Consider the following 15,196-nt stretch of genomic DNA (forward strand, 5'->3'; position numbering starts at 1 on the left):
AACTCTAAGACATGTTCTACCAGGGGCAGATGAGTAAGTAGCATCTTCCTTTGCATACAGAGGAAGGGGCAGAGCAGAAGGTGGACTCAGTCAGAGACGTTCAGTATAGCAAAATGGCTAAAACCGAGTGAGGGCTTTGGAGGGAGACGTGCTCATAGCCAATACTCAATAAATGATGGCTTTTATCATTGTTAAGTCTTTATGATTTATAAAACAGTGTAGCATAATGGTTAAGAGCATGGATTTCAGATCCAGATTGCTTGGGTTCAAATCCTGGCTTCAAAGGTATCCAGGTGTGTGATCTGGACAAGTTACTTAGCATCTCTGTACCTCAGTTTTCTCATCTGTAAAAGAGGAGATAATAATGCCTCTCTGTAGCATGGTTGTGAGCTCTGAATGAGTTAGATTTTAAATTTTCTTAAAATTTATTTTCTTTATTAATTTTAGAGAGAGAGGTAGAGAGAGATGGAAACATCAATGAGAGAGAAGATCAATTGGCCGCTTCCTGCATGACCTCCACCAGGAATTTGGCCCACAATCTGGGCATGTGCCCTGACCGGGAATCAAACCAGCAACCTCTTGGTGCATGGGTCAATGCTCAACCACTGAGCCACAGCAGCAGGGCTGAATGAGTTAGATTTTATAAAGCACTTGGAAAATAGGTGTTACCTATTTTTACTAACAATGCAAGCTATTTAATGCCAGTAAAATAAGAAACAATACTTGTGCATAGTAAGATACATTTATTTCATAGTAATAGATATAAGTAACAAGTAATAGATATCAAGAAATCTAATAAGATAAATATGTTAAAATAAGAAATATTTGTGTGTGTGTGCTCACACATACCTATCTGAGTATAGCAAAGCCAATTGGATGAAAGAATGAACATAGAGACTTTTACCCAGTTTGTGTTGACAAACAATGAAGTGTTATGATGCACTATCTTTAGAAGTTGACCTGGAACAGGACCGGCTGCTATGCAAGGACCATGAATGTAAGTACATTTCTGGCTAAAAGAAAAAATACTATTTGAGCAGTAAGTTTCTACATAAAACATGTACTTAGAAATTACAAAGGTCAGATTGAAATTTCGAACTGAATGAGAACCACTTGTAAAGTCATAAAGTTGTTAATCACACCAGATAACGTGGGTGGGTCGAATCTGTGCCTTCCAGGGCCCGATTTCTCCTAGGACCTTGCTCCAGGACAAGCTTACATGATGAAAAACTTCTGGGGTACCTATGATGCTCTCTCTTGGTTGGTTGTGTAGTCAAGTGGGGAGAACAGATCAAGTTTTGCTTTGGCTGGTGGCAGGGGGAAAGGGGAGGGTTCCATGTTCAGATGTCTCCAAAGCACAGAGAAGCAGTGTTTAATGCCCCAGGGTCCACAGCCCAAAGAATTAATGTCTTGGCCCAAGTGTGTGTCACCCTCCTGGGTGCAGAAGCCTCATCCAGGACTCCAGGCATCTAGTCCAAAATCCAATTTCCTGACCTCTTAAAAGAGCTACCCTGAAGCTCTGAACACTTACTTTTTTTTGCCTTTTTGCTGTGTTGACTTGAGACTGTTGCAGTATAATAAAATTTAACAGAAGGGAGAATTTCTATTTATCACATTTCATTCAATCCCTGTTTCTCATTCCCTCTGAATAAGGAATGTTTTTCTCACTTAGATCCTCATAAGGTGAGGATGATACAAAATCATTACAAATCATGAACACTTAAATAAATTTTCTCTTGAACCAGACTCTGATGAACATACACCAGTAGAGGATGAAGAGCCAGAGAGAAGCACCACTCAGCTCCTACTTCAGAAGAAGAAAATAAGTCCAGTCATTCAAAGCAAGGTCCAAGAAAAGGAGAAAGAAAAAGTCATCTAAAAGAAAACACAAGTATTCTGACGACAGCCACAGTGATTCTGATTCGGAAACAGAATCCAGTGAAGATACAAAAAGGAAATCAAAGAAAGCCAAGAAAAGGGAAAAAAGAAGAATAAACACAGATCGAAGAAATACAAAAAAAGAAGTCTAAGAAGAACAGAAAAGATTCCAGTGATTCAAGCTCTAAAGATTCCCAAGAAGAGTTTCTGGAGACTCCCTGGAAGGATCGATCAAAGCCTGAAGAACCCTCAGATTTAATTGGCCCAGAGGCTCCAAAAACACTTGCCTCTCAAGATGATAAACCTCTGAACTATGGCCATGCTCTGTTTCCCAGCGAAGCTGCAGCTATGGCTGAATATGTAAAAGCCGGAGAACGCATCCCACGAAGAGGTGAGCTTGGTTTGCCAAGTGATGAAATTGCATCACTCGAAGGCTCGGGTTACCTACTGAGTGATAGCTGGCATCGCCCACAGGAGGCTGTGTGACTACGGAGAACCAGATCTCTAGTGCTGACGAGAAGAGAGCTCTTGCATCTTTTACCCAAAAAGAGAGACGAAAGAGAGAAAACAAGATCCTGGCCAGTGTTCGAGAGATGGTACAGCCGTCCCTCGCCACTTCGCGATTGGGCTTTCGAGGTGGGAAGTGGCGAGGGACGACTGTACACAATAAAGAATCCCACTTCGCGGAAACTCATTCATCGCGGTAGAGTCTGGAACTGATTAACCGCCATAAACCAGGGACGACTGTATCCAGAAAAACGACAGGATAAGGTGACAAGTAAGGATTTTCGAATTATTCAGCAGACATTTTAAACAGAAAGTTTGGGTTTCACACATCCATACAAAAAGAGTGTTATGATCTGAGAAGCGTTACAGTGCTCCTGTGCCTTGTATTTAATTCTTTCAGTCCTTCAATGAAAAGCTGTTTATTGGTATAACTTCAGCAAGTTCTTTGGGTTACTTTGGATTGACCATAAAACTTTTGGGTTGAAAAATCCAAATTATGAATGAAATCGTACTATATTCGGGGAGGTGACATTGAGAGAAGGTGTGAGTGAGAAGAGAAACTTAACTCGCACACCATGGGACAGGGTTACTCTGAGCTCCACATGATGCTCGCCCCCGGCCCAGCTGAGCTGGTGGAAATGATCATTCCTCCGTGCTGAATGTGCTCTCAATGGACTTGATAGAAACATTCAGGAGGCCAGTTTTGTTAACAAAATGAAGGCATTGCTGAAAAACAGCAAATCTGGAATTTGAAGACTGACTTTTATTATACAATATATATATATAGCCTGCCTTGGAAATAATGTATTTTGGTTTTAGTCCCTACCCTCACCCCCAAACCAACAAATAAACTGAAACGCAAACTAACCCATGGACTTATTGAATTGAAAATGCGAACTTTAGTTTTAAAAATTCTTAACAGTTTACTTAAAAATGTTTTTCCCCCAAATATGGAATACTTGGACATATAAATAAATAAATACATAAATAAATAAATACATAAATGTGCTCTTTCGAGAGGTCGGCTTCCTCCTGTAGTGAAAGCATAGTACTTGTGAGATTGCTTCTCTAGTATCATGTCCCTTCAAGAAGTATTAGAAGGAATGGGTATAGAGAGGTGAAGGAGAGAGCAAAGTGGAGGACTCTGGGTGGATTTGGGGTCTGCAATTTGAAGGGTTTCATGGGAGTATTTCAGGGCACAATTGTTTCTGGTGTTGAAGAGTCTTAAAGGGGAATCTGGACCAAATTAAATCTACCACATGCACTCCCAGATGTAACCCCCATGGAGCCTGGCCTCTCACTCATCTTAAAGCCCTCGGGCTACAGGCCCAAAAGGATGAGGACACTTGAACAGCCAACCAGACCCACCCCATATAACTTACTCTCAGTAACACCCATACATGGTTTTTGCCCCAAAGACTTTTTCTTCCTCCTTCCCAAATTTTGCCGTCTTTCCTGGCTCTCCCCTGAGCCCAGCCAGGTAAGCTCTTTGTTTCTCCCCCTACCCCCACCCTCACCCAACTGGCTTAATGTTTTACTGATCAGATCCACGTAACCTTGCATCTTCTTTCAAAATTCATGTTTTGTTACAACCCAGATGAGCTGCCAACACTAGACGTGGGCATAGGGCTTGCTATGACTCACCAACCCTGGGGATTAGGTGGAGTCTGGGGCTTTCCTGCCAAGGGGGCTGTGTGACTCCGTGCTGTGGTGACACCCAGCTTAGGGCCAGGTGGATCGGGGATGTGGATAAACTGGACCCTGTGCGCCAGTATTATATACATAATTGTTATTATCTTCTCCTCTATTTAGGAGCACGGGAGTTGCTTTTTTTGTTCATTGCTGTGTCCACAAGTCAAAGAATACAGTCTGTCATGTACTAGATAGTTAAAAATACAGAGTGAATACATTTATTGAGTCCCTGCTGTGTGTCAGGGATCATTGGAGGTCCTAAAAGAGACAGGCATTGGCACCATCTTACAGATGGAAAAATAAAGGAGAAAAGCAACGTTCTCGGTGTTCTTCAAAATGGGGGTGGTTTGTGGATTTCCTGACTTCTGGCCTTAGTAGGTTTCAGCAAAAATTACTCTGACCTGACTTTCTCTTCCCTTTGGTAAGCAATGGGCCTTTCTAAGTCACGACCTTTTTTTGGCTGACTTTTTTGATAGTATTGGGTCTCTCTCTGCCTTTTTTCTTTTCTTTCCTGATTTGGAAAATGAGCATGGCACCATGGAATCTGCCAAATGGATGCCCCCCAAAATAGCACTACCTGAGCGTATTCGTTCCCTAGGGCTGCCATGCAAAGTACCACAGACTGGATGGCTTAAACAACAGAGACTTAGTTTCTCAAGGTTCTGAAGGCTGGAAGTCTGAGGTCAAAGAATCAGCAGAGTTGGCTTCTGCTGAGGCCTTTCTTCTTGGCTTGTAGATGGGCTTCCCTCTGTCCATGTTTGTGTCCTAATCTCTTCTACTCATGAAAATACCAATCATAATGGATTAGGGCCCAACCTAATGACCTCATTTTAACTGAATTACCTCTTTAAATACCTTACCTCCAAATGCAGTTACATTCTGAGGGACTGGGGGTTAGGACTTCAGTGCATGAATTCTAGGGTGGGAACCACAATTCGAACCATAACACTAACCCTGTTTTCACAAAATATGGGGTCACGTCCAGGCCTGTTTTAAAAGGCCTTGTAATGTGGGTATTGTAACGTTACATGCAGCAAATCACAGCCCATTTTCCACCGTCTCTTGCATTCTGTGGCTGCCTCTGTTTTGCTCTTCTCCTCGGCCCCAGACTGAGACCAGCAAGGCAGTCAGAGCGGGTCACTCAGGGATCCAGAAATCCAAGAAGAGCGTTTTGTATCAAGGAATAAAAAGGATTATCATTCATCTAAGGCTCATTGTTTAAATTACCATGTTTATTTATGTCAACACAAAATACAATAAAACAACTTACAAAACCCATTTTACCTTCATGTAACATAACTCTTCAGTGAACAGAAGTACTACTGTTAATGTTTTGGCCTTTTCAAGGTCCAGCCTTGGGTCAAAACAGTATTCAGACAAATAGCAAATTCTTCTCTATATACACACAAGAGGAAAACTTATATTTTCTAAAATCCTATTCCAGTAATAATACAAAAACGTCACACTTTGAGGTGAAAGCTACAGTTGTGTGTTCATAATTGCGATTTCCTTGTTGCTCTAGATTTTCGCCAGACCTTGGGCTTCAGTCAAGAAGTAGGAGGTACATCAGATTTCCAAGGTGATTTCCTGGTAATCCTTTTAACATAGCTGTGTACTCCACAAGTGTCGGAATTACCTGAGTTATTTAGAAACCAGAAGAAAAAAGGCTCCAAGTAATCAATGTGTGCAGATCTACCTGTAAGACTGATGGAACTCACCATAGATTACTCCGTGTCAACTCAGCGGATAATCATGAAGTCTCCATTACAGAATGAGCTCTTTACGTAGTAAAAGACTTCACATTACAATTCACTCAAAGGTAAAAAACATGGCACGAAAGTACAAGACTTCACCTGCATTCCAGTAGTCTAAATGCTGTATGTTCAGTCAAGCAAAGGACAGTTACTGCTTAACTCACAAGACCTTTCTATCATTCCACTAACAAAAGAGTAAGCCTTATGCTGTGCAAAGAAGAAATGGTTTGGAGCTAGAAGATTTAGATTCTGGACCAGTTCTACTTACTCTCTGTACCTTTGTTTTCTCACAAGGATCAAAGGAGAAGAAAGTGCTTTATAAAGTAGTATTTACTATAAGAAATATTATTCTACAGTGTCCATTTCTTCAGTCAATCTATGGATCCCTAATTATCCACATGCATTTTGCAAGTAAAATCTTACTTTTTAAAGTAAATATATGATGCATATTTACCATGTGCAGCTGAAATGTCAAGTTAGTTTATGCAAATGGGAAAAGAATATAGATCAAAAAGCCCATTACTCATGAGGGACTTCTGTACTTTCTATGTGCATCATGTAAAACCACTTAAAATTTTGTTCCTTTTGTAATATTAAAAGCTCTTGTTGAATAAACTAACAATTTAAAGTAATTCTTTAACAAGAAATTAAAACTTTCATATGACAATTACAGGGGTTAGAAGACTGTAAAACTGAGTAAAATGGGTTGAGAAACACGGGAGAAGCAATAGTTTGAAAACTCAGAATCAGGAGGATAACTGAATATAGACGTTTATTTTGGGGTAATTGAAAACCATCTAAATGATATGCTTGTTATTTTTGTTTTGTTACTGGTGACCTACTAATGTATAAATTACTTCTTCCTCATCTGTAAAACAAATAAAACACTTATTTGTATACCTGACTTTTAGTTTAGACAAATCCACAGAAATTAACCCTTAATTTTCATTCTTACATTTGGGACATCTTTAGAAAATTGCATTCTTTTAGCTAAAGTAAAATCAGAACCTCATTTCTCATAGACTATTACAAATCTTCCTTTAGGAAAGGGCATAGTTACTAAAAGTTTGGAATACAGTGGCAAGTGTGCATACGTAATGTGAGCATATGGACTTTGTGACTTTGCTGAGGCAAAGGTAGCTGTATTCTGGAAACAAATGAGATTCTAATTTCAAACACTTTTCAAATGCAAATCAGGCCCCCATAAATCATTTTGATGATTTTTTGAGGCATTAATGCAACAGAGTTAGTATTCCTCAAATGATCCCCAAAGTCACCCCTTTGCTAAGGTGTTTCTCTTCCTGATTATTTTGAACCTGCCAACATAGTCTTTAACCTTCATACAGAGAATGACTGATTTCCAGATGACCTATTATTACCTTAAACAACCTCACTCTGAAGCAACAAAGAAAGAAAAATTAAATAGTGCATTAACAATTCATATCAGTGAAACAGACATTTCCCGTGCATAAAGTAGTTCTATCCATCCGTGGAGAGGTCCACCTTTTGTTTTTCCCTGTGTTTGTAGGTTACATTTTTAAAGGTGCTGGTGGAGCCTCTGTACAGTGGATTGGTTCCCTGAAAAAAACAAAAAGGTGCAAATGACAGAATGTATATTTTGTTATTATACCGTATTAATATATCTAAAAAATGTCATTGTACCAATTGGAAGAAGAGAGTCAGTCTCAAGCCTGAAAGCCATTTGAATAATTTTGATCAGGTTGACATCACACTTTTAGTATTTTAAATTTTAGACATCTTCATTTTATTTTTTAATATGCTAAACTTGTTCCTGATGTTTGTTCTAAAAATATTACCCTTTTTGGAAGTGCACAAGACTTACCTGTTTTATTCACTGTTATTTCACCAGCACTGAAAACTGTACTGAGCCCATAGCAGGCACTGGTTATTTATTGAGTGAATAGAATGAACCAGTAGGTGACTCAAAGGTAAAGTGTGAAGTAAAAAATGGGAAAAGTGAACTCGTAGAAGCACACAAAGATGGATGACACAGTAGTACTTACTGCCTTTAAGAAACATGTTTCTGGTGAGAAGCATCAAACAAGGGCACAAATAATCTTGCTAAAATGAAATCAAAATGCAGACAGAGGAGTGACTAGCTGCTTGGGAGAAGCAGGGAAAGATTCCCAGGACAGTGACCCTGCTGAGGATAGTACAGGAACTAGGTGGCATGTGCTTACTAGTGTGTGAATTGGAGTCACAAGAGACTGGTGTTTGCAGCACTGGGCTATTGAAGGAGCACAGGTCTGAGGCAGGTTGGGCAAGATGGCTATACCCTCGAGGCAGTGCAGAGGTTGTGGGCCGATGCCTGGGTAACTCAGCGGTGCTGTCCCGGCTGTGGATGTGTTCCCAAGTTGCCCTCACCAGACCAGAAGGACCAGCGCTCTCTACGTGTTTGAAGAAATGCCAAGCTTGTTCCCTCTATTTCTCCTTGGTTTAACTGTTCCTGGCAGGCACAAGACATTTGGGTAAGAGATAGTTTCTTTTCTCTCTCTTTCCAAGGTTGACCACACAGGCTTTGGTGTCAGACTGCCTGGGTTCAAACCCAGCAGCACAATGTCCTTACTTAAGCAACTCCAAACATTGATATCCTTCTCTATAAGAGAGATTGCCCAAGTGCCTACCTTGTCTAAGAGGTAATGTACTTCAGCACAGTGCCTGGCACGTAGTAAGGTCTCAGTAAATGCTGCTGCCTCTTCTCATGAGCTCTTATAGCTCTTCTTCATATTTGTAACTTTTTTTTTTATGTCCTGGAGAGTATAATTAAGATATTTTCTGCCAGAGTTTTGTACTCTTAACATTTCTAAGCCCGTTTCTGTGTATGTATGCAGTCTACGTATCACCTCAGACCCTCCAAATTACTACATCTTATACTTTGGTCTCCTTATTCCATGAATTGTAGAGATGGAAGCAATTTCCAGGCACAGATCAGGAAAATCACAGCCATATTGGCTTTCTCAGTACATTTCTCTCAGCTCTCAAAAGACCTGAATAAAATGAAAAATATTCCCTGGCCTCTCCCACCTGTTGGCCTTGGATTCACCACAATGTCTTCATTCGGAGAAATGGCATCTGCCCCTGTTTCTGTGTTGCTCAGAGCCAGTGTCCTGACCTTCGACTGAGTAACATGTTACCTTTGCTCAAGTGCCTTTGGAGAAAGATGCTATCTCAGCAACGAGGGCAAACAGAAATGAGGCTCCTTGGTGGTGGGTGATGAATGAAGGCCGAGTCACCGTATCGCCTCTATGCCTGAGGTCAGCCTGGATAATTCTGAGGGCCCCCCAGTCCTTCCTGAGTCCTGCTGCCATAGAACTTGGATTTGGAGGGTGAAGGGCATACTGATGTGTTCTTAGATGTAGGTAGTATTATTTGCAAACAAAAACACATATGGAATTCTATTAAGTTTAAGAGACTATATGTCATTAAGTTTAAGTTGGTTACAGAAGAATAAGAAACTAAGAGGAAAGATGGAAAAAATAAGAAGTTCAGGGTGAAGGTAATGAGTAGAGACACAGTCCTGGAGGAATGAGGTGGCTTAGGGAATGGACAAGGCCATCTGAAATTCAGAGTGCAGTAAATGGCTGTGAGAAGGGCCAGCTTAGATCTTCATAGGGCTAGGAATTCTTTCGGGGGCCCCATCCCATGTCACGTCAAACATATTAAAATGCACTGCTTGCCCTGGCCAGTTTGGCTCAGCGGTTAGAGCGTCAGCCTGCAGTCCACAGAGACCTGGGTTTGGTTCCTGCTAAGGGCATGTACCTTGGCTGCAGTTTGTCCCTGGCCCTGGTTGGGTCGTGTGGGTGGCGGCCACTCGATGTGTCCCTTTCACATCGATGTTTCTCTCTCTTCCTCTCTCTCCTTCCCACTCTATCTGAATAAAAAATGGAAAAATGTCCTCGGGTGAGGATAAAAAAAAAAAAATGCACTGCATTCCATTCTGAATGTCATTTATATGCACTCTAAAGGAGGTGATTTAAGTTGCAATTGATTGATTGACTACACAGTGTTATTTTATAGACAGTTAGTTGAATGTTTAATTTTGATTGTATGGATTTCATTTTGTATTTTGAAGTGACTTCATTTATTCAGGCTTACAGTATTTGGGGGGTTTCTAGCAAAGCTAGGTATAGGGCCAGGGCATGCTAACAGGAGGTGATGGATAAAACAGACTCCACTATAGTAGGAGAATAAGGTGGCAGTTTAAAAGTGGAGAAACAGAAAGCATATATTGAGAGGGGGTGGGTAGAAGTGTTTCCTGCCCTCAGCTAATGATCAGAGCTCAGCAGAATGAGTTCAGCCTGGCTTTCGTTCACAGTGGGAAGGGTGATGCTGTCCGATGCTGCCTCTTCTAGTGCCAGGCCAGTGACAGCCTCCCACATAGGACTTTCAGCTGAAACACAGGCTTGTGTTTGGCTCCATTTCAGGTGAGTCTGCATTCCTTCCCTGTTTAGACAAGGCGGGGTTTCCCCCATCCATCTGGGGTGACCAGGCTAATTCCCCCAGGCATCTGGGAGTACTAATTTAGGCCATGGATTCTGCAAATGCAATGGCACATTTTTAGAGCTTGGAAAAGGGGTAATAAGAAAGCTCTCTGTCATGACCCACAGCTCTCGTAATGATTGCCTAACTGACAAATGCAGACCTGATTTGCTCAGCACAGGACAAAATCAATCCATGACTGCTAGAAATGTCAGACTGAACATTTTTTTTTTGCCTCTGGTTAATGACTTGTCATCCCCCCCAAATATCTAATCACAGATGAATTTAAATACCTTCCCTTTCTGTTTTTATAAGGACTGTGGATGGGGGGTAGCTTTAGAAGTAGTAAAAGGTAATTGTTCATTATGGCTATGATGACATGTCTCAGGAGGCAAGAACGACACTTGTTTTCATTCTCAGCTTTGTCACCTTTGGAGTCAGGAGACCCAACTACCTGTAAATCTCTGGAGGTCCCCTGGGTTTTGAAGACCAGTCAAATTCAGTTCTTTAAGAAGAAATAGATTTTAGATAAATACAGAATCAAATCAAAGACCCCAAAATGGATGCACAGAGCAACATTCCCCCCCCCCAATAAGGCATATTAATGAAATTGGAATTGAATTATTTGAGTCAAACCCTTTTTGCATCCAAATGAATAATTATTACCCAGTCATTATCTAGTCAGGAACATCAAACATTGGTTATTCAAAGAAACTCAGTTTAACAAGGGAATAACATTTTTCATTCATGCCTTTATCTGTTTAATGCATATTTTTGTTCCATTTTAGATGTAGAAAGGACAAAAATGTAGCATTTGAATTTCAGTCACGTTCTATGTCCTGCGGGAAAACAATTCATGTTTTGGGGAAATTAACTGTTAATTAAAATGTTATTTTAAAGATATTAATCATTTGTCTGTAATCATGCTTTTGTATGAGAACATTGAACTGTGCTGGTTGGTAGGTACACATCACATAATTGCCCTAGTGCTTGTTTGTGGAACATTGGTTGATTATTTGTAGGAGGCTCCAGGCTGTGCTTGGAAGAAGACGCTCCAGTTGGGATTTCAGCTCCACCATGGTCAACAATTTGGGAACTCTCTTAACCTCTGAGCCTCAGTTTCCTGACATTCAAATTGGGTAGATCAAGATGACCTCACGGGGCTGGTGGTTGATCAACACACTGCGGCTATTGTTGTTTTAGGCCAAATTAACCACATTCTTTTGCCTGGTGGGTCTTCTGACCATTGCCAGACATTTGCTTGACAGTTGGTGAGAGTTAAACAGCTCTGGCCAGGGAATCAGGTGAAATGAACTGCCCCCACACTTTGGCCAAACTAACCTGTCAGGTTACACTGACCTTGTTAAGGATGGATAAATTATATACTAAATGCAAATCCACAATTTACTTTCCTAAATAATTTTTGTTTTCATTATGAAAAATTGATACATACACAAAAGAAGAGAAAAGCTGTTTAATGAACCTCTGTAGATTCATAGCCCAGATTCAACAATTATTATTTTGCCACACTTGCTTCAACTATATCTCTCCCTCCTTTGGCTGAATGATTCCAAACCCAGTCTTCATTTTCTTTCACCTCCAAATCTGGATTATTTTTTTTAGCAAAATCATCAAGCCATTATCATACCTAATTCAATTAATCACAGTACATGGCTATCATTTTAATACCTAGTCTACATTAACCATTTTCCAGTTGTCAAAAAAATGTTGTTGTTTTTTTTTTTTTTTGGCTATTCAAATCAGGATCAAAAGAAGATCCATACATTTCATTTGGTTGTTGTGTCTAAAGGCAGCTTTAATGGGAAGTAAAGTAGATGAAATACTCTATTGTCTTTTGTTCTGCACCATATATCACGATTATTTCAAAATAACTGTGTAAGATAGAAACATCCCTTATCAAGATAAATTTATCCAAAACAGAAAATTTCATCTGTTTGAGGAATTGAAGATATCACTAAAGACTCAAAGAAAAAAGTATTAACACAAATTTATTTGGGCAGATGAACCCAAACGAGCATTGTGTTTGCTTGTATTTTCTCCTGTGATATTACTGTTTTTAGCATCAGCAATGTAAGATAATTGTTATTAGATAGTTGGACGCACCATCAGAGACAGAGAGATGAAATTAAAGTCATGAAATTGTTTCCATGAGCCTCTGGAAATGTAATTATCTCTCTTGTGGAAAAGAAACACAGAAAATTGGAGTCCTGTTTTGTGTTTGCTTACTTTAAAGAGGAGACACATCAGTTATATCTATTGAGTACATATACTTAAAGGTTAATACTCTGGATTTTTTTTTTTTTCAGTCAGCTGTTTAAAATTTATGTTATTCAGAACTGGATGGTGTTTAAAATCTCTTCTCAAATTTGTTTTGTAATCTATTATGAGTAATGTGTATTTCCATGGCAATTGGCATGGACTATCTAGTATTTATGAACCTTATTCCATTAGCTATAACATAAACATTTATGGAAATGTTTAGATACCGCTCCTGTGCTTTATCAAATGGGGCCTGAGGGGTCCTCCTGGTGGTGAGAAATAAAATATATGTCCTTGATGTCCGGAAGTGGCTTAACAAGGAGTTTCCTGTGACTCTTTAGAGTGGGGGAAATCCCCCCACAGCACTGAGAGACAAAGGTATGCTATGAGGGACCACCGGGGACCCAGTTAATGGACAGAGAGGGTCCTTGTCTTCAACACAGAACAGAAATCAAAGCTGTTAGGGACACGGTAAGAAGGTAGAGAAAGGACAGGACATTACGGACTCCCCTTTTCTTCCGCAGGGCACTTGTCCCCTAGACAAGGAGTAGTCCCTAAGTGTTCACGTACCGTTTGCCACTTGGCCTTTGACCTTTCTGCTTCGAATTTGGCAACTTCTTTGCGATCATGAAATGACACAAGCAGCTTCCAAATGCACAGTAGGACAACCCCAATGAGAAGAATAGCCAGTGAGACCCCCAACATGATCATGAGAATGTTTGGAGGTTTTGGACAGTCTGTGGAAACAAAGAAAATTCTATTAAGAAGATGGTACAATTAACATTCTGATAAACCATTTGTCATTAAGTTTTCCAACCATAGTTCTTCTTCAGTAGAGGCAAAGTAGCAACACCTTTTGTTTTGCTGAAAAAAATTTTTAAATGAGTTACTTGCTGAAGGCTAACCCTGTTCCTTCAAAGTGGAACAGAAGATAAAGCAGGAGTTTGGTTATTCAAAGCAAATGGATATTATGTACTTGAAAGACTGACTCAGAGTTAGAATCCAAAAAAGTGAAAATTAACCTATATGGCATATTTAAAGGACCATAAATAAGACTACAGTTTAATCATTAAAGGTAGTCTCTTCTGGGTATATAATAAAGTAGAAATGGAATAAGTGTGTGTACGTACACATACACATAATTACTTTTTCAGTGGATTTTTTGAACTAAAAGATTATATTCAAAATTATATAAAATCTACCGCCTGAAAAGTTTACTACTTACTGCTGCTGCTTTTTTATGTTTTAAATTCTTTTTAATGGACAGAGGAGAATCACAGCTTCCAGTTTTATTTTATTTTTAATGCCTGCTGTCCTGAAAAGTTCTTGGGCTGGGATCAGGAGAGGTGGGTTCAATTCCCATCTAAAGTACAGTTGCTGTCTAAACCCATCAACTCCTTTGGTCTCTCTGTGGCCCCAGGACCCTCTTCTGTAAACAAACGTGAGGGACTTCAGTGTTCCCGTCCCTTCCCTGACCATAAGTTTAAGCGCAGTGACTCATGCTGATTAAACCCAGCTCTTCCTAGACCTCTCCCCTGAGATTCTGATTCAGTGGGTCTCCGATGCAGCCACAGACTTTTTGTTATTAAAATGTCCCAAGTGATTGTTATCTTCAGGGATGTTTGGGAAATTAGATGTTTTGTAAAATCCTTTTAACTTGAATATTCTATGAAACGTTATTTTGACTATTGATATTAATGTAATTTTGTAATTATATGGTACCTTCCATCATTGATAGCAGAATAACTAATAATCCTTGCAATATGCCTGGGAGATGATACATTTCTTAATGAAACATTATAATTAAGCTCTCCCCTTGCTTTCACAGGGAAAAAAATTCCATATAAAAATTATCATTAAATATCTGCCTCTCTCTGCAAGAAGTGAGGCAAATCCATGGTATCTGGGGAAAAAATGAATCATGCTTAGTTTATTTTAACTCTTAGTTCTTTTAAATATTTAATAAGAAGAGTTATACACCCAGGACTACACATGCTACTTTTAAGGTAAGGATCTACAGCTGATCTGAATTTGAACAGGACTAATGATCCCCTAATAGGGTGATGCCTGGCCTCACACATCTTTGTTCTTTGGCCAAAACAGCATGTAAGGAAATTATGCAAAAATAAGTAAAGGAGCTAATGAAATAGCAACTACCGTATGAATATCTAGAGACTGTTTCTAGCATAGCAAACGAACCATGGCTGCTTCTAGTAGGTTAGCAACACTACTAGTGGCAGCTCCTGTCAGTAAGAATATATACTGGCTACATAATTGACTACAAACTATCTGGGGTGGGGCATAGCAAGAGGAAGTTTGCTAGACCCTGCAGCCAGAACATGAATTAAGAGGGATCTCCACTAGGAGATAAAAAAAAAAGGAGGAACAAGCATGGCTTGGCAGAGAGATTATTTTAAGAATTTAGAATCATTGGGAATTACACATTTTTCAAGACAAGATCTTGACCCAAGTACCAAAGCAGATATTACACAATAGAAAATCCAGCTCAGTGCGGCAGCTAATTCTAAGGTCCTGAATTTCTAATGCTGCCAATCTGGTAGGTCTGCCTTATGTGGCTGCTGAAC

At 39.8% G+C, this 15,196-nt stretch overlaps 1 protein-coding gene and 1 pseudogene across 2 annotated transcripts in view; one reads left to right on the forward strand and one right to left on the reverse strand.

Moving 5' to 3' along the window:
* The first annotated feature begins 1,735 nt into the window (after positions 1-1,735).
* LOC118624981 lies at positions 1,736-2,585 on the forward strand (annotated as a pseudogene).
* Positions 2,586-5,288: 2,703 nt separating this feature from the next.
* Positions 5,289-15,196, reverse strand: part of ITGB6 (integrin subunit beta 6) — a 154,843-nt gene continuing 144,935 nt past the window's right edge. For both annotated transcript variants that reach the window (XM_036253895.1, XM_036253893.1), the window contains exons 15-16: positions 13,182-13,348; positions 5,289-7,409 (exon numbers count right to left, since the gene is read on the reverse strand). In XM_036253895.1, coding sequence (XP_036109788.1) covers positions 7,311-7,409; positions 13,182-13,348 — 266 coding nt within the window. In that variant the 3' untranslated portion in view covers positions 5,289-7,310. The remainder of the gene's footprint in view (positions 7,410-13,181; positions 13,349-15,196) is intronic.

Source organism: Molossus molossus, unplaced genomic scaffold (assembly GCF_014108415.1).
Source record: "Molossus molossus isolate mMolMol1 unplaced genomic scaffold, mMolMol1.p scaffold_m16_p_11, whole genome shotgun sequence".
NCBI classification, from domain to species: Eukaryota; Metazoa; Chordata; class Mammalia; order Chiroptera; family Molossidae; genus Molossus; species Molossus molossus.